A 25,043-nucleotide genomic window follows, 5' to 3' on the forward strand; every position below is an offset into this window, starting at 1 on the left:
ATGTGAAAATATGAAATTGAATAGCACTTGAGTTAAGACAATTTCAGTATCAACCCGTTGATTCCCAAATTTTAGCAGAAAAGATTAGCAACATTAATTTAATTTCAGATATGAGGGTTTGTTATTAAATGTAATTAGAGATGATGATAGTTCTAGTTTAAGTAATCCCCATACATGATATCCGAAATTCTAATTTAAGCAACTACTATAAATCCAATTATAATTAATACACAAAACAACTAAATTAATAATCCGGGTTTGGATATGATAGCATTTTCAGTTCTAGTAACTCTCATGTGTGGCATGAAAGCTCTAAATTAGGCTTACGCTCCAATCCAAACCTAATGATTTCTCAATAATTAATACACACTCATATTAAAATTTAAATTAATGTCATTCTTTTAAAGCGCAGCTTTCTTTGGGAATCATTGGCGTTGGACACTATTCTTGCTTAACCCAAGATTGGATTTAGCTACCCATCTCTATTTAAAAGTTAATTTATAAAAATTTAAATGGCGTAATTTAAATAGCAGAATTTAAATGACAGGAATTAAAATAGCAAAAATTAATCGGTCATTTAGGCGGTGGATAATTTAAATAACAGGAATTAAAATTACAAAAATTTAACGGCAAAAATTAACCTGCCATTTAGGCAGTGGATAATAAAGTAACAATAAATGACATAAGAATTCAAGAGAAGAAAGAAAAAAAAATAAGATCACAAGAGAAAACAATAGAAAAAAGAAGAAAGAATAAGAGCAATTCTCAAAGAGAATATCTAAGAAAACAATTAAGTTTTGATTCAAAAATAATAATCACCTTACAAGTGCAACCAAGTGATCTATTTATAGCCCACAAGATGTAATACAAACCACACAATTTTAATTATTCAACTAGATATAATTATATCTAATGGGCACTCACACACACTTAAAGTTAAATGGATTTTAACTATAATACACACCTAAAGTTAAATGAATTTTAGCTAAAATACACATCTAAAGTTAAATGGAATTTAGCTAAAAAACACACATAATAAAGTACTCATAAAACAAATATTTAAAAATAAAAAAATAAATTTCTGCAATTGGGTTTTTGATCTTCATTAAGATTAAAAATGCTTGGGGCTTCTCCAAATGATATCTTCCATGGGTTGCTCAAGTTGGTCCTTAAACATGCATTGGGCTTTAATTGTTCATGTGCTAGCTGAATTTGAATTCTTCATTCTTTAATCTAATTTAAATCTCCAAGCCCACCTTCTTCATGCTTACAAGCAAGCAATTGAGTGTTATTAATATATTATATTATATATATATGTATTACGCATGACACCTATATATATTAGATTATATTATATATATATATATATTACATGCACGCATGTATTGATGTATATGTATTATTATTATTATTATTATTATTATTATTATTATTATTATTATTATTATTTTTTAAATTTTACTTTAGAACTTCATTTCATTCATTTTTCAATTTAAACTTGCATATAACCATAAAATATATATTAATATCTAATTTAAGCCATTTTTAAGATCAAAAGAATGGTGTAATAATAATAGAATTTTTACAAAATTAACCACTAATCACTTTGCTCTTGAGTTTTACAGACCAAACGAGAAGCCCAATAGGTGCCTCGTGTTTTTTTAGTTGTTCATTGAGTTTCCTCACAACAAATAAATTTTAATTGTTGTATCCCAATAACAACAATTTGATGGCGTCTGTGGGAAATGTACAAAAAGTTAAAGATGATAGCCTCTCAAAGCCTTCTTGCCCACCACTAGAGCTATACAAAAAGGCTCTAATAGCTGAAGTCAGCTCTTTCAAGACGACTTTAGCCTTTAGTGGCCAATATCATATAAGGTCCCTAGAGCCATTCATGATGGGGTTACACTCTCAAGCATTTTGGATCAGCACTCGGGGAGAAGAAAACAATTATGCATACCTTCTTGGAATGACTCCCTACCTTTTAGACGAGAAAGATGCCCTACAACTCCTCCCGAAATGCCTTTTCCTCATGTTCCAATCGCCAACCCAAGGGCTACTAGAGGATGCATCGTGGAACATTAGGATCTCCTCAAATGGGAGAAAAAACACAAAGCTTGCCCTACTGTGCCTAACAATGTTTCAAGCTTTTCTTCCTAGGATCAACTTTTTTCGTCGCAAAGGCCTTTGTCCATGGTCATGGAGCTCCGTCACTTATTAGTGATGGGCGTGCCTTACCCGTCACTGATCGGTGACGGGCCTGCCTTGCCCGTCACTGATTGGTGACGGGACTGCAATGCCCGTCACTGATCAGCGACGGGACTGGCACGCCCGTCACTAATTTAAGTTTAAAACCCTCCTCTCGAACAGCCATTCTCCCCCTTCCCTTCTCTGGTTCTCACTCTTTCTCGCCCCCTTCCCCCTATTCCGACGCCATTTCTCTATTCCCCCTTGGTTCTCTTGATTTTTCTGCTGTTGCTGTCTCCCACTGGTATTGTTACTGCTCCAGTGCCATTGCCACCACTTTTTCAGTCAATGAGGTAATTATTTTGTGTTGTTTAGATTTAGTTATTTTGTGTTAGTTTAGTTTAATGATTATTTTGTGTTAGTTTAGTTGTAGTTATTTTGTTTTAGTTTACTTATAGTTATTTTGTATTAGTTTAGTTTAATGGTTATTTGTGTTTTTTTTAATTTTTAATTGAAAAAAATTTACTTTTAATTAAAATATAATACTAATTTTAAATAAAATACATAGGAAATGTTGATGTAATACTGTAATTTTTAATAGTTTACTTTTAAATGTAATACAGTTTACTTTTATTGTTATAAATAAAATATACACATTAAAAAATACAAAAAATTCTATTTGACATAAAACATTAAAAATAATAAATAAAATTTCAATTCAAATATTTAAAACTAACATATGAAATAAATTAGATAATTATTTTAATTCAAATATGTAGGTAATTAAATACTAAAAATTAAAATAGTATTTAAGAAAAATATTATTTTATTTTTATAAAATATGTAGAGCACACTAATAGATTTTAAGATTTTTATCTAAAATAAAACAATAAAAAGAAGAAATAAAAGTTCAATTCAAATATTTAGAATTAATATTATAAATTAGATAAATATTTATTTTATTTTATTTTAAAATTAATTTTAATTTTTTATTTTTTATTTTTTTTTATTATTTAAAACGATCTGTGACGGGTATTCCCGTCACAAATCTGTGACAGGAAAGATGTCCCGTCATAGATCTGCGACGGGTGACCCGTCACAAATCTGCGACGGGAAAGTTTGTCCGTCACAGATCTGTGACAGGATTGCTCAATCCCGTCACTAAAATTCAGTGACACCTTTTTTGTGACAAATTTTTATCCCGTCACTAAAAATTTAGTGACGAATTTTCTATTTTTAGTAACGAATTTTTCCGTCACTAAAATCAATTTTTCTTGCAATGTTACTAGTGCACATTTATCATCCTCGTGGTCCAGGAGAGTCTTTTTGAAGTAGTCAATGCATATTTATCATCCTAGGAGGAAATGATTTCCTTGGTGAAAGACCTTCTTGGGGTCAAAGCCTATCTCCCTCGGAAAAGCCTTTAATCACCTGGTATTCACCTAAGACCAGCTTCTCAGATTTGCATGATTATATATAAATATTTTTTATAATTATATTATATTATAGTATATGACATTATGTTATATGATAATAAATAATATATTATCATATAACATTTTTATAACTTATTAGCAATTTATTAACAACTTATAGCACATTTAATCTATACATGTTTATAGCAATCTATATGTTTCTTCCTTTGTATTGTTGGCCAGTCTTATACACTATTACCTCATTTGTAACATCATTTGTCCTTCCATTTGTAGATCTTATGAATTATTCTTTTCCTTTTTTCATTTTTTGTGGAATTGATAACAACTTACAATGTATATACATTGAATAAATTTTTGGGTACTTAAGTGGCCTATAAATCATACATATAAGTCAAACCTTGAAGAAATTTGTACATATATATATATGCCCTTTTAAACTTCAATAGCAAAAATAAAGTCACTATTAATCTCTTATCATTAAGTCAATCTTCCAACTCGGGTAAAAAAGTTATACGAGCACAGGGATGTGTAGTGATTAGTATGAAGGGCTCTAGACATTAAACTAAAACTTAGCCTAAGGGGTGTTGAGGGGCTAGGCGGACACTGGCCGCCGCGATTGTGGCCTAATAAGCCCTTTTAGGCGCCGACTCGACTAATTGGTATCGTGCGACACTTAGGCGGCCAAGGTGGCCGCCTAACCGCGTGAATCGCCTGGCCGATTATGGCACATGAATCGTCTAGGCCGCCTAATCTGTCGATTTCCCCTTCTTTCTCATGGGCACCACTGCCGACTGTCTCTTGCTAAGTTGCCGTCGCCGCTTGCCCTTTCTGTCTCAACCTTTCTCATTGCACGCCGCCACCATCTCTTGCAGTTGTAGAGTTGTCGTTACCACTTTCCATTTCTGTTAGCCTTCTCGTCGCACGCCGTTGCTGCCTATCGTGAACGGTGGACTCGCGGTCGACCTTTATTCCATTTTGCTTTTCGATTATTTCTTTCGTCTTCCTCACTCCTCACCCTTCGATAAGCAGCAAGCAAGCAGCAACGTGCTGCTTGTTGTTGCCTTTTTTTTCACTTGTTGTTGTCTCTTTAGTCTTTTTCTTTTTGTTATTTAATTTATTATTTATGTTAATATTTGATTATTTGTTATTTGAAAATTTATTAACGTTTTAAATATTTTAATATATGGTTTATATTTCAATTAGATAATTATTAGTTAGATTCTTCACATCATATGGTTTATATTGCATTATTGTTGCTTTTGCTTACAACAATTTGTTTTCTCAAACATAATTCTATTATTTCACTTGTTGTTCCAACTTTGATTTACTTAAAAATAATATCAAAATATTTTAAAAATAATAATAATAATTTTCATAAGCTCTGACTAGCGACTAGTGCATTTTAGAACACTGGCTCTAGAAGTGATTTTTCATACCAAACCCAACTATAATTTGGTAATTTTTTAAATTATAATCAAACCATCACGTATTACAAATCACTTTAATCATAATTTAATGACTTGTGTAGTTTGAAGAATGTAATAAATATAATTACAAAAGTTCAAGAATTAGTATACACTAAACAAAATTAAAGTAATATGATGAAATATAAAAAATTGCAAAATATATAAAATTTCAAATTAAATAATACAAATATACGAACGCAATCATTAAGAATTAATAGTTGTAGGGTTTTTTGAAATTCAATTAATGGATGTCCACAATTGATTTTACATGTTAGCTTATTGAACTATAAAAATTGAAATTAATTCTATGACCAATCTTTCTAGCAGTTCAAATCAAATCGCCACTAATTATCTAGATCAATAAAACACAATTTCGATTGGTTTAATTTGGGCGATTGATTTTTTTTTTTTCAACACTCCTGCAAGAGCATATCACTCTTTTAAGGAAAAAAAAAAAAAAAATCAAACAAGACTACAAAAAGGGATGAATTAATGTAATTTGTGGGTCCTTGGAAATAAATAAAGAAGGTAGACGAATTGTTGTGAATAAAGTTAATAGTTGGAAGTTGTTGGAACCCTTGTTAAAGTTAATAGTTGGAAGTAGACGAATTGCTCTTTGGAGTATGGGCTCATCTTCGCCTTTCCCCCAATTCCTTCCTTCGTCTAGTCAACTACTCGCAATCGCTTTGTATTGTAGGCTCCCTCTCCCAATTTTCTTAGAAAAAAAAATTGACAAATAAAGAAGCTAATACCACCGGCCTATATAATGCAACCCACATGGAATCTGGGCCACAAATAAAATATATAAATATTAAGGATGCAAAGGGGGGAGCTGGATGCTGCTAGCTATACCACATCTCATCATCCCCTTCGCAAGAGCCCATGCCTATCTTCCAACATGCAAAAAGACAAAACACCCCTTCATGCTATATGCTATATTTACCGGTTTGGATCCTGGAAGCCCTCTTTTGTTTACTGGACTGGTTCTCTGCCTCAAGGACCCACACCTACAGACCTCTGAGCCTGCTTTTACGCTGGGAAAGCCAAAACCAAAGCCTATCTGCAGCTTCAAACTTTGATAGATGGTGGTGATGCCCATCTCCACTCCCGGTTTCTCAAGGATTTCAAGCTATGGAGCAACCAGCTATGGCAGAATCCAGGCCTTCTGCACAATGTGAGTTGACTTCATCTTTGTTGAGCTTTCAAAGGAACAAAATAGTGTTGCCAGATGAAACCGACCAAAGTTACCTCAAATCAACAGGACAATGAACTCCAACTCTCCGCAGATTCAAAGGAAAGAAGAAGTCCAAGTGCAACACCTGAAAACAGCAATTCCACAGTTAGAAACAGCCGGTGCAACGAATCTCCATTTCAACCGGCTGCAGCCTTTGGATCAACAGTTGGTTCAGGAGGAGAGAATTGAGTTTGGACAATTTACAGCACGCGAGGCCCTTCTGGATGAAGAATACTGGGTAAGTAGATGGGATATACATATCATCTGAATTTCTTTCTTAACACAAACTTGAGGTGGTAGCTGTGCCATGTTTTTCTGTAGACAGCAGCATGGCTGCGAGCAGAGAGTCACTGGGAAGATCAACCAAATCAACGGTAAGAATCAGACAACAAAACTGATTTGTCAATTTGCTCTATTTAGGACAGCTTTTTGGGTGACCACCTAGGTTCTTCTCTAACCAAGGGTGGTTCACTATACATTGAAACAGATAAAGAGCTCACATGTCGAGGACTGAATTGCAGCGATACATAATGCACTTATTAAGTGAGCTGATTTTACAACGAAAAAGCCTATAAGAAAATGTTACAAATCTTGTGATCAATAATGAAATAGAATCTGGGAGTAACTTGTGGGAATAACGTACTACTTCATGTGGCAACATCTCAATCCTCTGCACATAAACTAGCAGGCATGGAAAGGGGGATACACTTGATTAATGCCACTGATTCTATCTCTGCTTCATGACACAGATATAAGGATAACTACAAAAGGAAATTCACAGAGCAGGTAGGACTGAATTGCATTATTGCTTAATTGAGAAAACACAACTAACACGCTTATCATCAATAAAATTTAATGCCCTATATTTACAGGAATTCAATGCTTTGAAAAGGCGGTGCAGAAAGCAAGATAAGCATAAATGCACCTGTATTGTTGTGGTATGATTTTCATTTTCACAAAACACACTCCTGGATGGCATTCTAATACAGTATTCTCTAAATTTATAGGTCAAGAAGGAAGACAGGAGTGTGAAACGTACTGTACTGAAGAGTGTAGTGGGGACCCTTGATTTGAGCATCCGCTACTTGTTGCCTAGAGAAACCTTTCCTGGGGTAAAATGTGTTCTGATTGCCGGTCAAACCAGTAAATAAGTATAATTATATGCTTCTCTTGCCTCAAATTGGAAATGTGTCATCTCTCAGGAAAGGGTGAAAGCCCCCCTCTTTTGCAGCATTGACAGGACAAGCCAAGGCAGATATGGTTACATTGCAAACCTGTGTGTTGCCAAAACTGCCCGTCGCCAGGGTATTGCAACCAACATGTTGTATTTTGCTGTAAAATTAGCTAAATCAAATGGTAAGATCATACATGCATTCGTTACAGGGTTTCTATTGACTAACAACATAACGTCCATCCTGAATCTTGGAATTTCAATGGCAGGTGCAGAACAGGTATTTGTGCATGTACATAAAAAGAACATACCTGCATTGGGACTTTACAAAAAGATGGGCTTTCAGGTAAGCACAATCTAGTTAACCGTGCATTTCTGACTGCACCTGCAGGCTTGTGCTTAATCATTGAGAGCTGATGCAACTTTTACCCTCTACATGATCAGGTCGTTGAAATGGCAACCTCCCAATTGTCAAAAGAGCAAACTTACTTGCTTTGCTTAGGATTGTAAACGTATATGGTTTAACTTTATTGATTACATGGAAAGAAATCTGTCATGCTCAGAGACCATAACAGCTCAGTAGCTCACCCCAGAACAGGGCATGATGAAGACAAAAGATTATCTCTAAATTTTGTGAAAGCATACCAGAAATTCTTGCACTCCAAAGTAACTATCAAGGAAGGCAGAAACTGAATGAACAAGGGACAGCTTCCAGAAAAAAAAGAAAAAGGAAGAAAAGGTTAATACATATTAGCGTTTTGGCAGGTCCAACTGATGTGATCCACAAATAAAAATTCCAACCAATACCTGCAGGTAATTTATGCATAACAAGGGAATTGACCTCAGGTGCAATTTTGTTTTTCTTCTCTAGAAATAAAAAATAAAAACATATCAACCCTTATTCCTGCTAGATGGGGTCGACTACACAGATTCAGTAGAAGAACCAGAGCATATTTATTTATTTAGTTTTCAGGAAGATAGATAGCAATAGAAAAACTACTATCTGGATCATTGGATATGAATAAATTCTGATGTATGACAGAATTATGCATTGAAAAATAGAAGAAGAAAAGAGACAAAAAACTATGTAAAGTCCCCTGCATGAAGATAGGAGATTATGTGAAGGAAAAATGAGAAGACTAAGAGTGTAATATAGATGGAGTAGCAATGTGTACGTGTGAAAAAAATCAAATTAAAGTTGCACCATACATTGTTAAGAAATGTAGAACAAGTTAAATGTAAATTCAGAAGATATCATACAAGTGCAAACAAATTTCTGGAAAGTATGCAGAAAGTATAACTTATGAAGAAAAAATTATCTGATGCATTAATTATTAGAAGTGTTATAGAAAATAGATTTGACAAGATTTACAGAATGTTAACTTTTCACTGAGCAAAAAGACAAAAAACAAAAAAGTTAGGTCCCTTTCAGTTTCAGAAAACTTTTTTTAGTTTACTACAATTTTATAACTAAAGATGTCCTAACATTTTCTGTTCCAGAAAGTCATAGCATTCATTTCAGAAAATTTAAGAAAACATCAAAAAGGATGTTTTCTAGTTCATAGTATAAAGTTAAACTAGAAAACTGACTTTTCTATTTTCTAATGGGAGGTTCAATTATTCCAATAGAAAATTGGAGTTTGAAAACAGAAAATGTTTGCTACAACTAAATAGGCCCTTAACTTCTCCAGAAAAAGGTTCCTTGTTGGAATAGCAAACTCTAAGAACAAGTTCCAAACACAATGGCTCGTGGGCCAATGATGTCAATCATCAAAACAATTAATCACCACCCTTTGATCCTACGATGGCAATGAAAAAACTGAAAGTGTGAGCAAAAAAGCAACAAAGTATGGCTGGTTTCCTTGTCAGAACCTTGTGCATTGGTATTCATAAAGTACAGATGAATGCCAGATAGGGAAGGAAGAACTACAACAGAAAGTATCACAGGTTTGGAGCCCCAAAAGAAAAAGTGACATGAATTCATTTGCAAATAGCAATTCTTCAATCAGAATGAAAAGGATGCAGTCAAGGAACGCCATTGACAAGCAGTATTTTCCTATATTACAATAGTAATCCGATGCTTTGTGGGATTAAGGCTTTTGAATGTTGTTGCAGAAAGAATAGCAATCCATTAAGAAAATATAAGTTGCAAACCAACCCTGTGAGGAGTTACGGGAACAAACCAAAATGGCACATCAACAGAAACAATGTAATGTACTTTAGATTTCTACTCAAATTCTAGGCAGAACTGATTGTCAAAAGAAACTAAAAAAGCGAGAAATAAATAAATACATCACTAATAGAACTTAAATATTTACCCCTCATCCATAAACTTTAGCCAAGACGGTCGTTTACTAATTTACTGAGAGTTTATAGGTACAAACAGGGAGCCTTCGCCACTTACTGTTAATAACTTGTGAAGAACAAATTCTAAAGGTCCAGATTCCTGAACATGGGCAGATTAATATTCCAATTAAAAAAAATGTAGCAAAAACCAGATTGCTCCAAACATTGAAGGATATATAACAAAATGGTTTTAGTCATATTCTTCACTTTTTTTTTTTAAAAAGTAAAATACTTTTATTTTCTACTCATCTCAAAATAAGAGAGAAAAACCACTATATCCAGTAAAGAGTGAAATATGCCTTGAACTAATGAAATAGAAGTTGTAAGGTATGGGTGATACGGAACCACCTAGAAGACAAAAGCTATTTAAATCAAGATCAAATTATATCTCATCCAGGAAGAAGGAATACTGTATTCTCAGCTTCAGCACAACTGGAACAACTTATTTGGTGTTGTATTTTTATTTACACACAATGGTGTTCTAGCACCCCTGGCTGGACATACCTGGTGCAATAAAGGAAATAGTTATGCGATTATATTTTTTACCCGTCTGAATTTTGGCTACAAGTTTTTGTAGCTCTGAAAACTACAAAAAATACATCATAAAATTCTGCAATATCCTATGAATGATAGCTATCTATTTTACATAAAAATGATCCTTGGTTACTGCCAGAATCATCTTATGCAGTGATAAAAGTACTGAGAATCATCTTTGAGACACCAAAAAAGACTAAGAAATCTTCATTTGATTGACATCTTAATTGGCTTTGAATGTAGCAGCCAGCAACAGGAATTTTACTCCTCGGAATAAATGTTTTGTACTACAACTTCATCTTGACCATTGCGATTCAGGATAACATTCATCAGGCCATACCTCAATTCTTGCATAGAGAGTAAGTATCTTTTGAGGTAGCAACTTTCTGATGTTATTCAGTGATACAGGTACAGAGAATCATTGTTAAGACAAAAACTTAGAAATCCCCACTTGTTTGACAGTTTACTGGCTATTGCCACTTCAAGAATTTTGCCACCAGCAACTGGAATTTCCCCCCTCCAATATATATATATTCTCAAAAAACATGACCATCAGAATAACATTCCTTTGACATCCTTCTCAATTCTCATGTAGAGTATAATACGTCAATCCACTAAGCTAGGTCAATCTTTTTGGCGAGCAACTTTCCAATCTTCCCACACAATGCAAAGGAGAATTCTTATTTTATTTTTTCCAGGACAAGAGTGCTTCTAGCATAATACAAGCATATTAGCATTGAGCAATGCTTGAAGTGCACTGTTTGAGACTAACGCAATCTAATATGCTATTAGGAATACCGTGATTATGAAGCATGAACTACAGTTCTTGAGATTAATGCGATTAAATATGCCCCTTAGGGACGCTGTGATTTTGAACCTGATAAAAATGTATGAAATCTTCGATTTACCTCCACCACACTATGGCCAGGAATCTTTTTCAACTCTTTCTCTTCCATTAACTCTCTCAGTCTAGTTACATCATCCCACTTACCAGCTTCAGCATAGATATTTGCCATAAGGACACAGGAACTAACCGTTTGTGGATCAAATTGATACCATCTTTCAGCAACAAGCTCAGCTAACTCAACATTACCATGGATTCTGCAAGCACTGAGTAGAGCTCCCCAAACACTAGCATCTGGTTCAACTGGCATGCTCTCAATAAACTCAAAAGCCTCCACAAGTTGGCCTACTCGACCAAGAAGATCCACTACACAAGCACAGTGCTCCAAACGAGGCATTATTGAGTACTCTTTTGTCATGCTCTCAAAGTGATTCCTTCCTTCTTCTACTAAACCAGAATGTCTACAAGCTGTCAAGACAGCAATGAAGGTAAAACTATTTGGCCTTACTTCTTCTTTTTTCATCTCTGAGAAGAGATCCAGAGCTTCATCCGCATGCCCATGGGATGCACAAGCTCCTATAATTGAAGTCCATGACACAACACTTTTATATGGCAACCTATTGAAAGCATCCCTCGCCAAATCCAGGTTACCAGATTTTGCATACATGTCAATTAAAGCATTTGCAATCGAACTGTTGGTTTCAAGACCTTTGCTTCTCACAATATTATGTATCCATTTCCCGTTATTGAGTGAACCCAGATTAGCACAAGCTGATATAACACTAACTATAGTGATGTAATCAAATTCTACCTTTTCAGCTTGCATTCTGCGGAAGAGCTTAATAGCATTTTCACCATCATTGTTCTGCTCATAAGCAGCAATCATGACATTCCATGACACCAGGTTTCGGACTGACATCTTACCGAACAAAGATCTGGCAGTATCAACATTTCCACATTTACCATACAAAGCAATCAGAGCGTTAACTAGTGAAATAATAGAATCCACCCCCAATTTAACAGCATAACCATGAATCAACTTTCCCAAGGTCAAAAACTCCAAATGAGCACAGGCAGGAAGAATACTCACAAGTGTAACTGCATTCGGTTGAGTCCCTAGTGCTACCATCTGTTGAAAAGTACCCAAGCCTCGTTGAAAAAATCCATTTTGTACATATCCCGCAATCATTGAAGTCCAAGAAACTATGTTCCTGACCTCGATTTCACCAAAAACTAATTCGGAACACAAAATTTCACCACTCTGAGAGTACATTGTAACCAAAGAACTCTGCGTAAAAACATCCAAAGTAAACCCAGTCTTAATTATGTTACAGTGGACTTGTCGCCCTACCCTCAGAGCTGAGAGGACAGCACAAGATCGAACAACGGCAGGAAAAGTATAGCTGTCGGGCAACATTCCAGCTTGATGCATGACTCTGAATAAATCTATGGCATCTTCACAAGGACCCAGAGTAGCATAACCCCGAATCACGGTGTTCCAGATGAACACATCCCTGTCAGGCATTAAATCAAACAGTTTGCGGGCATAGTCCATCGAAGGAGCTAAAGAAGAGGCCAAGGTGATGAGTTTGGTCGACAATAGAAGGTTACGGTGGGACCCATTTACGAGGATGAGAGCGTGGATTCGTTCAAGGTCTGAGAGAGAAGAACAGGAGTTCAAAAGGCAGCTAAAACTAGAAGTGAGGGAGCGGTCGTTTATACGGAAGGGAAATGGAACGGTGACGCACAAAATGGAGTTGAGCTTTCTCAGTAGCGTACGGAAGGAGGCGGCAAACATCAACTTCGTATCCCTTTGATAGCGCAGATGAGTGCACACCGTATAATCATATAGCGCCCGCCCACCGCCCAAGCAATCTTCTTCGAGCCGAGATCTGCTGTCCACTAATGAAAATCAGTCGCATCATCTATTTTTAAACAATGATTTTTTTAAAAAATTATAAAATTAAAAAATAATACATATATAATTAATATATATCATTTATAATTTATAATTAATATATATGTCATTTATAATTTAATAATGTCATTTATAATTTATAATTAATATATATCATTTATAATTTTATAATTTTTTTATTTGATTTTATAATTATCTTAAAAAAATTACTATTTAAAAATGGATGATCTGATTAATTTTCATTAGATGGATAGAGAAAGGGATAGCCAATGGGGACAACAGATTTACCTTCTTCCTTCTCGGTCCTAGCCGAGTGCGTGCCTTTAATCCTTGGATCTATCTATGCCCAAATAGTTGAAAATAAAGTAAGCATGTTATTTTTTTATTATTTGAGAAAAATAAAACTTAATAATTGAGAATAATATGACTTTGTTTAAATGAAAAATAGGAAGAAACAAAAGAGTAACAAATAAAATAATAATTATATTTTATTACTTTTAAAATAAATAAACAAATTCAAAATTTTAAAATTTTATAATAAAAATATTGTATTAACAACAATTAAACTATTTTGACTTATTTATAGAAAAAAATTTTGACTAAAAATATATTTACACTCTTGAACTTTTGCTTTTTCTTTCTAGTGAAAGTCTAAACATTTCATGGTTTCAAAAGTGAGGCCTAAGGTTAGGATAAAAACATATTTATGTCTTGAACTTTTTGTGGTTCTAAATGTATCTTTAAATTGTGTAAAAATCACTCATTTAAATATTTAGCCAACAAGTAATACACACGCGCACTGACGTTGAAATTTTTTAGTATCTCCTCAATTCCTTCTTTTTCTCTCTATAATTATTTCTCAGTCAACTGTGTTTTTTTCTTTTTTCAACATCTCTTATGCTTTCTCTAGTTAGTTTACGTAGGTTAGTTGGGTTAAATAAATCATTAACTTGCCCAAGTCAATGATCACCCTACCATTTAGAGAGATCAAAGATGGGGCCAATATGGGGGTGGCATTTATTACAGAAGACACAGTTAGAGAGAGATGGAGAATTGAGGAGAGACTAGAGAAAGAGAGGAAGCTGAGGAGATGCCATTGGAGAGAGAAAAAGAGATTCTAGAGAGAGAGATAAGGATGGAGCTGAGGGGACATTGAAAACTATCATTCAACGTGCATGTACATCACTTACTGGCCAGGTGTTTAAATGAGTAATTTTATGTAGTTTAAGAGCATATTTAAAACTACAAAAAGTTTAGAATTCTAAAAGAAAAAATATAAAAGTTCAGGAGTATAAATATATTTTAGGCCTAAATTCAGAGGTACATTTGAAATCATGAAAAATTTAGATTTACACATAAAAAAAAAAAGAAACACAAAAATTTAAAGGCATGAATATGCTCTTAGCTAAAATATTTTTTACATATTCCCTTCTTATCCCTTCCCTCTCATCTCCCACCCACCATCCAAACAAACTAAATTTCAGCAACAATTGTTGAAGTTATTTGTTAATGCTTAGACAAAAAGCTTCCACAAAATGTTGTCTGTGACAAATTGGTTCTTATTTTAGTTTTAGTATTTTAATGCAATAAAAAATTAGTACTGATAATAGTCAAGTTCTCAGACACTCTAATTTAAATGAATCTAATCTCATGCCAATTAAAGATGAAAAATTAGACCCCATAACAAATTTTTCGAAACAAAAAAATGAATCCAATCTTATTTATTAGTTAAGAATCTTCTCGTATATACCTAAAATCGTATACATCTCTAGAATGATTCTTGATAATTTTCCTATCAACCATAGTGCTGTAATAATCAACAATATCCTTAATTAACCATTCTATATATTTTTTTTCCAAGTTATGGTTACAAAATAATCCATGCAATGCATAAGGTGATAAACAAAAATATATTGATGATGTGAGATTGCACCTTTAAGACATGCATGTATCCCTTGAATTGCCTTTGTGAGGTTAATTGAGTCCTATAACCCAAAAGAAAATCGTCTCTAGGGTTTGAAAGATAGTCTCTCTTAAGTATTAAATTGTACCCATAATTGCTAGGATTGTTGATACCATTAATTCTTGTCCAAAGTCTATTCTCTCTCATTCCTCGTTTCATGATTTCACGTTGCTTGATTTTCCTAATCTGTACTCAATAGATTTACTAGCTAAATCCTAATTTGTGCTAGGTCAAATTTTCTAAGTAAATTGCACATGTGACAGATGTTCTCAACAAGTGATTAGTGGTGAGGTGATGCATTTGAGCCTATTGCCCATTAGAGAGGGTGTCGCAATTAATTAGGCATAGATTGCTGGGGGGTTGATATGTCCATGAATGAAGGGACAAGCTCGTCATACTAGAGGTTCCATCTTATGGCACTCTATGCGTGGAGCTCTTATTTACCATCAAACTAAATTTATATCTTTATCTTAAAAATTAATATATTCATGAAATGACCCTCATAGTAATATTTAAATTAAAAATGTATGATAGGAGGTTGGAGATTGATGCATGAAATAAGTGTGCTTACAAACATGTTGAATTAAATTTGAATATGACTAGGACAATATGCACATTAATAATAAAATTGAAACGTAATTGCATAATGAAATGAGATTTAGAACAAGAACATAAAGCCGAATTGAAGTGAAGTATGTTAAAGCAAATCTTCTTAAAACAAATTTCGCCCCTTTAATAGTGCTAAATGATCAATGAGTGTTTGTCTCCCAAGATATAACACTTCTTCTAAGAATTAGTATAGCACAATACTAATCTTGTCGGGAGAAGCTAAAATTGATTGTACTCTTCTTTGACTTGAGGAAAGATATTAGAATTACTTGCATTTGAAAGTAATAGAGGATTATGAAAGTATATTTAAGAAGAAATGTATGAAATCAATAAACTCAAATTGATTTTGGATTATTGAAATAGAATTAGAAGGGTTCTATTTATAGTTTTCAAGTGTCCAATCGTAAAAGGTCATGTTGTTTGATCCAGATTAATTTGGATCTTTAAATCACACTTATTGGATTTGAGTGCGACCTAATGATTCAGATTATATCATCTCATAAAGGTATATATCTCTTTCTTTGCACATTTCACATTCGAGTGGACGTTTCCACTCATTCACATCTTGTATGAACGGTTTCGTCCACTCGGCACTGCATAGAAGTATTCCATGCACATGCCTCTTGGATGCCTTCATCACATCATCATCACAACGCAGGTCTACTTGCCACTTCTTTGAGCCACTCGACTATGCATTTCTAGAGCATTTTCTCCAAAAATCGAATTTGGAGTCAAGTCCTTGCATCCATAGTTGACTCCTAGTGGCTAAAGTTGTCTCCTAGTGTGCAATAGTTGACTCTCAGTGTGCAAGAGTTGACTATAACAAAGTTATAGTCGACCTAGTCAAGAACTTATTATGTAGAGTCGATCTAATTGAGAGCCTCTCTTTTGGACAGTCAATTCCCACTCGATGACAGTCGACTCCATCTTTTTGGAAGTCAACTTTAGTAACTTAAGCACACCAATAGGTGTTTTCAACAAAGGATTATTTTTTCACATTAAAGGACACTTTACAACTTAGAAACTCTTCCAACTCACACGTTTAAGACCCATTAATTCCAACAAAACATAATTAAAATTTGAAACTTTGGTTGTCATTTAGACGGGTCAGTTCATAAGTTATTGCACATTATTGCATGCATATTTATATATGTGGAGAATATATTTATATATCACGTGCAAATTTTTTGTAAGTATTTATCGTTTATATATTATTGCATGTATATAAAAAAAATCAATAAAAAACAACTATTTTGATTGATATAACAACTACCCAACTTTTCTTTTTTAAATTATGGTGTGCTTGGAATAAGATTTGTAAAAAGCGAAAGTGAATGTTCTTATAGAAACATACTCTTAAAAATAAGTTTTATTCAACCCCCAAAGATATAACAACAAAAATTATAGCCTCTTTATATTCTCATATATATATATATATATATAAAAAATTAAACATGCACGCATAGATACCTTGCTTCAGGGATGCTGTATCTTTAATTTAATTAATTAATTAATTCTGTGTGGCGAGCGAGAAAGTGTTTGGGGGTGGAGTGCATATTACGAGCGAGAAAGTGTATAGGACCATCAAAGGGTCGGGATACCAACAACCTTATGCATGATATTGTACCTGACAGTATATTCATCACTATATTACTTGTTACGATCCGTCAACGAGGACTAACTTTTGACGTTTACTCTAACTGATTTACCTTAACCTAACACACACATTAGCGAAGAATTCAATTGTAATGAAAACTAATTTATGAATAAAAGATGCAAACAAAATAATTCATTTGATTTAAAACTCACGAGACTAAGGCACTAGGGTTTGTGAATCCACCGTCGACCTCTATGATTCAATTATTCATTACTCGGGTGTTGCTATTCCTTATCTTAGGTTGAAAATCGATAATTCAATTATAACCAAAAGCCTCTCTCGATGGTCATTTAGTTCTATGTATATATATGAGATTAACTATCTCTAGTCAACCTTCGAACATATAAACATGCATTCAATCACGGAGATCATCACACAATGATTTCATAGGGCATAACGGTATCTCTACCTATTATCGGACCCTACGTTGTTTGCTACCATATCTAATCCGTATTGAATCTCTCGAAAGCAATACAAATCACAAATAAGTTTCAATGGTGATCAAACATCAAAACAACATTATAAACATAACAAACAATCAAGCCAGATAGATAAGAAAATAGCAAACCAAATAACTTTAAATCAAACCATTAGAAGTCGAGGTTTCATCATTCACCCTAGCTATAAACACTTAGCTATGCATGCTTTCAATCAAAAGAAAAGGAAAAGAGTTGGAATCCATAGCAAAGAGTTGAGAAAGAAAATAAAAATACAACCCAAGAGTAGTCTTCAATCTTCCGTCCGCTTCTCTTCTCTCCCCCAAAAGATCCCAAATCTTCCAAGAATAAGTCTTTATATAGTCCTCTTTAGGTTATCAAAGTCCTGCACCTTAAAGGAGTCTATTTCTCTTTTATTTGGATTGAAACGGACTTAAAACGGCCTTTTCCCGAAGCTTTGAACCCTACTGCGGTATGCTTGTTGCTGCAGACCCGTGAGCTCCAGGTAACAATTCCTAAAGCGGTCTTACAGCGGTATGCATTCTGCTGTAGGACCGTGAACTCCAGAAACTAAACCTTATAGCGGTCCTACAGCGGTATGCATTTCGCTGTAAGACAGCTAGTCTTCTTCTTTAGCCTCTTGTTTTATCATTTTCAACTTCTTGCTCTCGATACTTTTTTGCTTTCTTTTAATTTGATACCCGACCATGCCTCCAAGCTTTATTTCACTTCCATAATGCACCAAAATCACTCTTTTTGCTCCATGTCCGCTTTAACACATGCTCCACATCTACATAACCATATATAGAACCAAATCAAGTAGAAATCATGCTCATTGAATGTATAAATGCTAAGTTTATAGACCAAAATAAGTGTATAAAAGACACTTATCAAATAGTTGTGGTGCCACGAGAATTTTCTCTTCTTCATGTTGGCCTTTTATCTTTAGCATTCGTTGGTGCTACACTGTTATGGTGGTAATAAATTAATATGCCCTCTAACACTTGCCTTTTCTAAAATAAAAAAGATAGGTAATTAAATAATGTCAAAAAATTTAGTATAAACACTTAAGAGTTTTGCTCCCCATGCCCGTTTTATGTTATTTAAAATCAATCAGAATGAATAAACACTTCTAAAGCAGTCCAAAGCTCATACTTAGGCAAAAACTCCAACATCTCCATACAAAAGCTACAACATCTCCATTTGTGTTGCCCCCACTTTGACTAGGTCTCCAATAGACTTAGCGATCGCTGGTTTGGGTAAGTGGGCTTGGGAAGAGGATCTAAAAGCAACGTCCCTTGTTTTTTGTGTGAAAAAGTAGTAACAGGACCTTGGGAAGCCTTTTTTTTAATTTATATAAATTAATATATGTAATATTTATATGTATAATATTTTGTGTATATATATATAACATTTTCCTAAAAATATTTTTTTAGAAAAAAATGGATTTTCTAAACACAATTGTATCAAATTTATGTATATATTAGTTAAAGATTAAGAAATCTACTTTTGTAATTTAAAAATATATTTTTTATAATTGTGATATATTTGGAAAAAATGTTTTTTTTAGTTTATAACTAGATTTCAAATTTTAACAAAAATATATATAAAGTTTAGATAAAGAGAGGAGAATTCTAAGAAAAAAATAATCAATTTACATTGAGAATTTTTAATAATAGGGGTGGCCTTGAGGGGACAGGAAATCCAATTAACTCTTAACTATTTGGGTAAATTGACCGATGTTGTCTGTGTTGAACATTAATGGATTAGTTGTGCCGCCAAAGAAATAAAAATTAAAAAAAATTCCAAAAACAAAATAAACTATATGAGGTGCCATGTATGTGACTCAAATTCAAATTATAAGAGATCTAATTAAGAGATATGATTTTGATTGGAATGTAGGTTGTGGCAACGTAATAAAGCATGACATCAACTAATTCATCCGAGGGCATGGTCACTCGTCGTGGTAATTAAGCTCTCAATTCATTAATAATTAGTTGGTTAATTAAGTATCATGGATTTTCTCCTTAATTATTATTTACCTTTCTTAATTTTTGTAGCTGACCAAGACTACAGTGAAGGGAATCCCATTCAAGGTACATTTTCATCAATTTGAAGAATGTGAACAATTTTAGAAATTTGATTTCAATGTTAACTGTGAATATTATTATTAATTGTCTTTAATGAGATAAGCTTGTCAGTTTAAATATGCAAAGTTTTGTCACTTACAAATAGATTTTTGATAACAATGATCTAATTATTTAGCATATAATATATTACTTTATTTAAGACAAATGAAGAGTATGGACCAATCCTTATTATATTATAGTTCGTAATGAAAGAATTTTATGATGTCATCATATTTATAAATTAAGTTTCTTTATATCTAAATTCTTTGTTTTACTTTATTCCTAACAATTAATTAATTATCCCCACAAGTTAAGAATTTTACTCTATTACTTTAGTCTTTGGGTAGACACTAGACAAAATGACAATGCAGTTTACCCCAAGAAAGAAAAAAGAATCATTTTTCCTATAAAAAAAACTTAAAAATATTATTTGATCCATGAACACATAAAAATGCAGATGAGTACTGGAAATACATAACATTGTACAGAGCTGCTGTGGAAGGCGATTGGGAGAAGACCAAGAAATTCTTTGAGAAAAACCAAGGTGCAGTCACTGTCAATATCAACTCGAACCTGGAGAATGCACTGCAAGTAGCAGTCCAAGCAGGAAACAAGGCAATCGATTTCGTGAAGAATTTGGTGGAAGAAATGCCGATTGAGACCCTCGAACATCAAAATAAATTTGGCCAAACTGTACTTATCTATGCTGCTGGTGCTGGTAACACGCGTGCTGCGGTTATTCTAGTGGAAAAACATCCCCAGTTGTTGTATATTCGCGACAACGATAAGTTTCTACCAGTCCATCTGGCCGCCGAATATGATCACAAGGATACTTTCCAATACTTGTTGTCAAAGACTCAAGACGAGCATGGTGGTGTTAGGCCCTTTGCAGGCATATCCGGGGTTCACCTTGTTAGACAAGTAATATTTTCCGGGTACTACGGTGAGAACCTATAGCGGTACTCTCATGCATGCATTTGTGTATATATATATATAAATAAATAGTCAAACAAATATATATATATATATATAATGTTACTCTTACAACTGATTTATTTGTTTAACTATTTATATATATATATATATATCATCTCTTGTAATGCTTGTTAATTTACTTTGTTTTATCAAGTAGATGAGGCCCTAAAATTGATTGATTGGTATCCCGAACTTGCAAAATTACTTCTTCCCAATGGAAATAGTGTTTTATCCGCAATTGCTTTGAAGGAGTCGGCGTTCCCAAGCGGGAGTCATCTATCCTTTTGGGAAAATACTGTCTGTTCTTGTAAGGATATCACTTTTTCAATAAAACCTCTTCTTTCTGTTTGCGCAGGGACCTTAATTATATTATATGCTTTTATTCAAGGTGTTCCAGTGAAGTTGGCCAAGTATGCTAAAGAGCCTAGTAGATCTGACATTGAGGACCCAGTACCAAGACATAATTTGGCTCAAACTTTTGTGCGAAGTTTCTACATTCCAGGTTTTTAATTGTACAAATAATTAAACTACTGCCTAGCACAACTAGTACAAATTCAAGGGCCCGTTCCAAATTCTTCTTGGATAAAGTAGTTTTCCTAATGGATTTAATTGCTTTGATGATAACTTGCAGTGAGCCAAAGATTACAAGCCATACTTTACAAAGTCTTGGCGTTCTTAGGTAACGTTAATAATTCAACATGCACATGGGGATTTCTAGTTTAATTAGTTGTAACAATTAATTTTGGCTGAAATTTAATTACCGCATTCTTGACTTAATTTTGCAACTCTAGTGCCTCACATTAAACACATCGGGGACAAAAAACAAGTGCATTATCAGGCAGCTCAGCTCGTGAAATTGTCGTGCCAGCAAATTGCAACTCTAAATGACTACAAGGCTTATGAATCAATTGTGAGAGACCCACTGCTTTTAGCAGCAAAATTTGGAGTTAAAGAGGTGGTGGAAGAAATATTGCATGGGTTTCCGGATGCAGTTTGGTTTCTTGATAAAGAAGGTCGTTCTGTATTGGAATTGGCAATTTTACATCGTCAAGAAAAAGTTTTCAACATCATATGTCAGATGGATCTATGTAAACATCTCCTGTCCCACCGCTCGGACAATGAAAATAACAATATGCTACACTTGGCGGGGAGACTAGCACCTCCAAGCAAACTAAAACTTATTCCTGGTGCAGCGCTTCAAATGCAACGTGAGTTGCAATGGTTTCAGGTAACTAACTCATTTCAATTTGGTTTAATGATTATTTAGGAAAACATGACTTAGAATCTTAAATGAGTTTACTGATGATAAAAGAAGACAAAACACATTTTTAATTACGCTTCTCATTTAGGAAGTCGAGAAATTTGCGCCACCCAAATATAGACTGAAAAAAAACAGATATGGAGAAATTCCTACAATCCTATTTACTGAAAAACACAAGGACCTAGTACGTGAAGGAGAGAAATGGATGAAAGAAGCAGTAAATTCATGCACCATTGTGGCATCCCTGATTGCCACTATAGGGTTTGCAGCTACAATCACTGTTCCCGGTGGCAATGACGGCAGTACTGGCCTCCCCATTTTCTCTAAAGAAAGTGCATTCATCATCTTTGCCATTTCAAATGTATTATCTTTATTCACAGCCGCCACTTCTCTATTGATGTTCTTGTCCATCTTCACTTCAAGATATGGAGAAAGCGATAGTAAGTAAAAATATTGTTTCCATGAAAAAAGATTTCAAATACTAAATTTTTAATTTTTTTTTATTATTTAGATAATGAAAAATTTTAGGTTTAATAAAGAACAGAAGAAAATGAGTAAATTAATTAATTAGATTAATGAAATAAAATTGATTTGGAAGGCAACTTGAATCAAAGAAATCAGTGAATTTTAATAACTAAGACACGTATATGAACCTAACTATGCAATGCAGATCATAGATTTTTATACAAATGAATTTGTCAATTGAGTATGTGACGGCGAAATCTCCTAATGCATTCATTACCCTATTTTTAGGCTATAACGAGTTTATTCTCATTTAATAACTTTTTATGTTTTGATGAAAATTGAACTAAATGAAAACGCATTACAATTTGTGAAATTCCTAACGTATCGCTAAAAGTCGTACAAAGAAACCGAATTCTATTTCTAGTCGGTTTTACTTTATAGTGTATGGTAGCTACGATGCAATCTCCAACCTATCTCCTATCGACCTCAATATTAGACATCAAATCATGTAAATAGTGGCCAATTATTCACAAGCATTAAATCCAATACCACATAATTCAACATAACTCAATTTATTCAATCACATAAAATTATAAAAAATGCATCATCATAGTTTCAGCCAATACATGACCTTAGTTTAATAAATTAGTTCATGACATAATTAATTAAAACCCAAAGTAACACTGAAAACATTAAGAGAATTAATTAAATCAAGAAGAAGAGAAAATTCCCTAACCCAGATTTAAAATAGATCTAGGTACTGGATCTAGGTTGCCAGCGTTCGCTTGCTGCGTGCCATTTCAATCTTCCCTTGCGCAAAACCCTTAATTCCCTTGCCTTGCCAAATCTGATTTCACTGTACGCCTTCACTGCCTTGCCGAATCTGATTTCACTGTACGCCTTCTTGCCCCATCCTCAATTCCTTTAATGGCCGCCCACAAGTCCTCTGCCCTCCAAAATCTGTTCCTTCCATGCGCCGCAGCCACCTCCAGTCTCTGCCAAATCTAACCCCTTATGTTATTATTATTATTATTATATATATATATATGGCATGGAGTTCCAATTGCATTGCAATTGGACTCCATTTATTATATTAATAAATTATTATATAAACACACAGCCCCACGCACGCCACTTCACACATATATATATATAATATAAAATATATTATATATTATATATAAATAATATAATAGATAATATAATATTAATTATATTAATTTTAATTATTTATAATATTTATTTTTTATTTATATTGTAATATTAATTTTATAATATCTTTTTATTTAATTTTTTAACTCAAACACCAAATAGTATTCTTGTAAAATAAAAAAAAATACTAAAAATTAAATATATATAAATGACACTCAAAATATTAAATAATTTTATATAAAATATAAATAAAATACTAAAAACACTACTTACTTATGACCAATAAATGTGTGAATAAATTCTTACATCAAATACTCCCAAACTTGAATTATTGCTTGTCCTCAAGCAAAAAAAAAAAAAAAAGAAATTAAACTCAAAACACAAAACATATATTTGTAATCATTCATCACATTCAAATCCTTTGTTATGCCCACATCTAAATCCTCAATCCAAAATGCATCAGTAGCAAATAAAGTAAAGAAAATTAAGCATACTTACATTCCTAAGTTCAAAAATCTATACAAAATTCTAAATTCAATCATGTTTTATCATGTAACTCGCACAATCGAATAGTACAACAACCATTCTTGCAACCATCCCTTTTCACTACTACAAACAAATGTAGCAAAGTAGGATTTCTTTTTCTTTTTTTTTTTCAACATCCTTTTTCTTTCTTTTTTTTTCCCTACTTAAACGAGTACATTTTATGTTTCATCTCATTTTTTTTTTTTTTTTTTTTTTTAACTGAACGAGTGCATTTTATGCTTTATCTCGCTCAACATTATTCACCCTATTTACTTAAACCCTGTTTAGGCCTAGCTCAGAAGAAATAATCACAAGAAAAGCATTGCATTCATCTTTCATGCATAGTCACACAACTCACACAACTTCGTAAAGAACATGTACTTCAATGATCTTAGAACCCAAGTATACTTAATCTTGTTTTATAAAATATTGCTTATTCCAAATCAAAGACTCAATGTTAAACATAATAACGAATCCAAATGCAAATCACGATTCCAACAAACAAGTTCTGCTTATTTTATTTTTCACAAAACTTTCTAGTTTAGGGGTTGGCCAAATATACACTTGATATAAGTTTTGCAAAAAAATTTAATATCAAAAACACCCAAACAAAACAAATAGCATATATTAACAAATAATAATTCCACCCTCCCCAAACTTATTTAACACATTGTCCTCAATGTGAAAGACAAAGAAGAAAGAGAATGAAAAATGAATACTCCTCTGGCCACATA

The 25,043-nt window shown here is 33.4% G+C and overlaps 2 protein-coding genes across 2 annotated transcripts in view; one reads left to right on the plus strand and one right to left on the minus strand.

Moving 5' to 3' along the window:
• Positions 1 to 5,986: 5,986 nt before the first annotated feature.
• Positions 5,987 to 8,407, plus strand: LOC127806458 (uncharacterized). Its single transcript, XM_052343767.1, has 9 exons — positions 5,987 to 6,263; positions 6,351 to 6,561; positions 6,645 to 6,697; positions 7,073 to 7,109; positions 7,196 to 7,261; positions 7,331 to 7,435; positions 7,526 to 7,679; positions 7,764 to 7,840; positions 7,939 to 8,407. The coding sequence occupies exons 1-9, from the start codon at positions 6,172 to 6,174 to the stop codon at positions 8,002 to 8,004; spliced, it is 861 nt and encodes a 286-aa protein (XP_052199727.1). The 5' UTR covers positions 5,987 to 6,171; the 3' UTR covers positions 8,005 to 8,407.
• A 2,338-nt stretch (positions 8,408 to 10,745) lies between these two features.
• The window catches only part of LOC127806457 (pentatricopeptide repeat-containing protein At1g08070, chloroplastic-like), a 48,165-nt gene continuing 33,867 nt past the window's right edge, over positions 10,746 to 25,043 (minus strand). The window contains exon 2 of the mRNA XM_052343766.1: positions 10,746 to 12,872. Within this exon, the coding sequence (XP_052199726.1) occupies positions 11,229 to 12,872 (1,644 nt within the window). The 3' untranslated portion in view covers positions 10,746 to 11,228. The remainder of the gene's footprint in view (positions 12,873 to 25,043) is intronic.

Source organism: Diospyros lotus, chromosome 7 (genome assembly GCF_014633365.1).
Source record: "Diospyros lotus cultivar Yz01 chromosome 7, ASM1463336v1, whole genome shotgun sequence".
NCBI classification, from domain to species: domain Eukaryota; kingdom Viridiplantae; phylum Streptophyta; class Magnoliopsida; order Ericales; family Ebenaceae; genus Diospyros; species Diospyros lotus.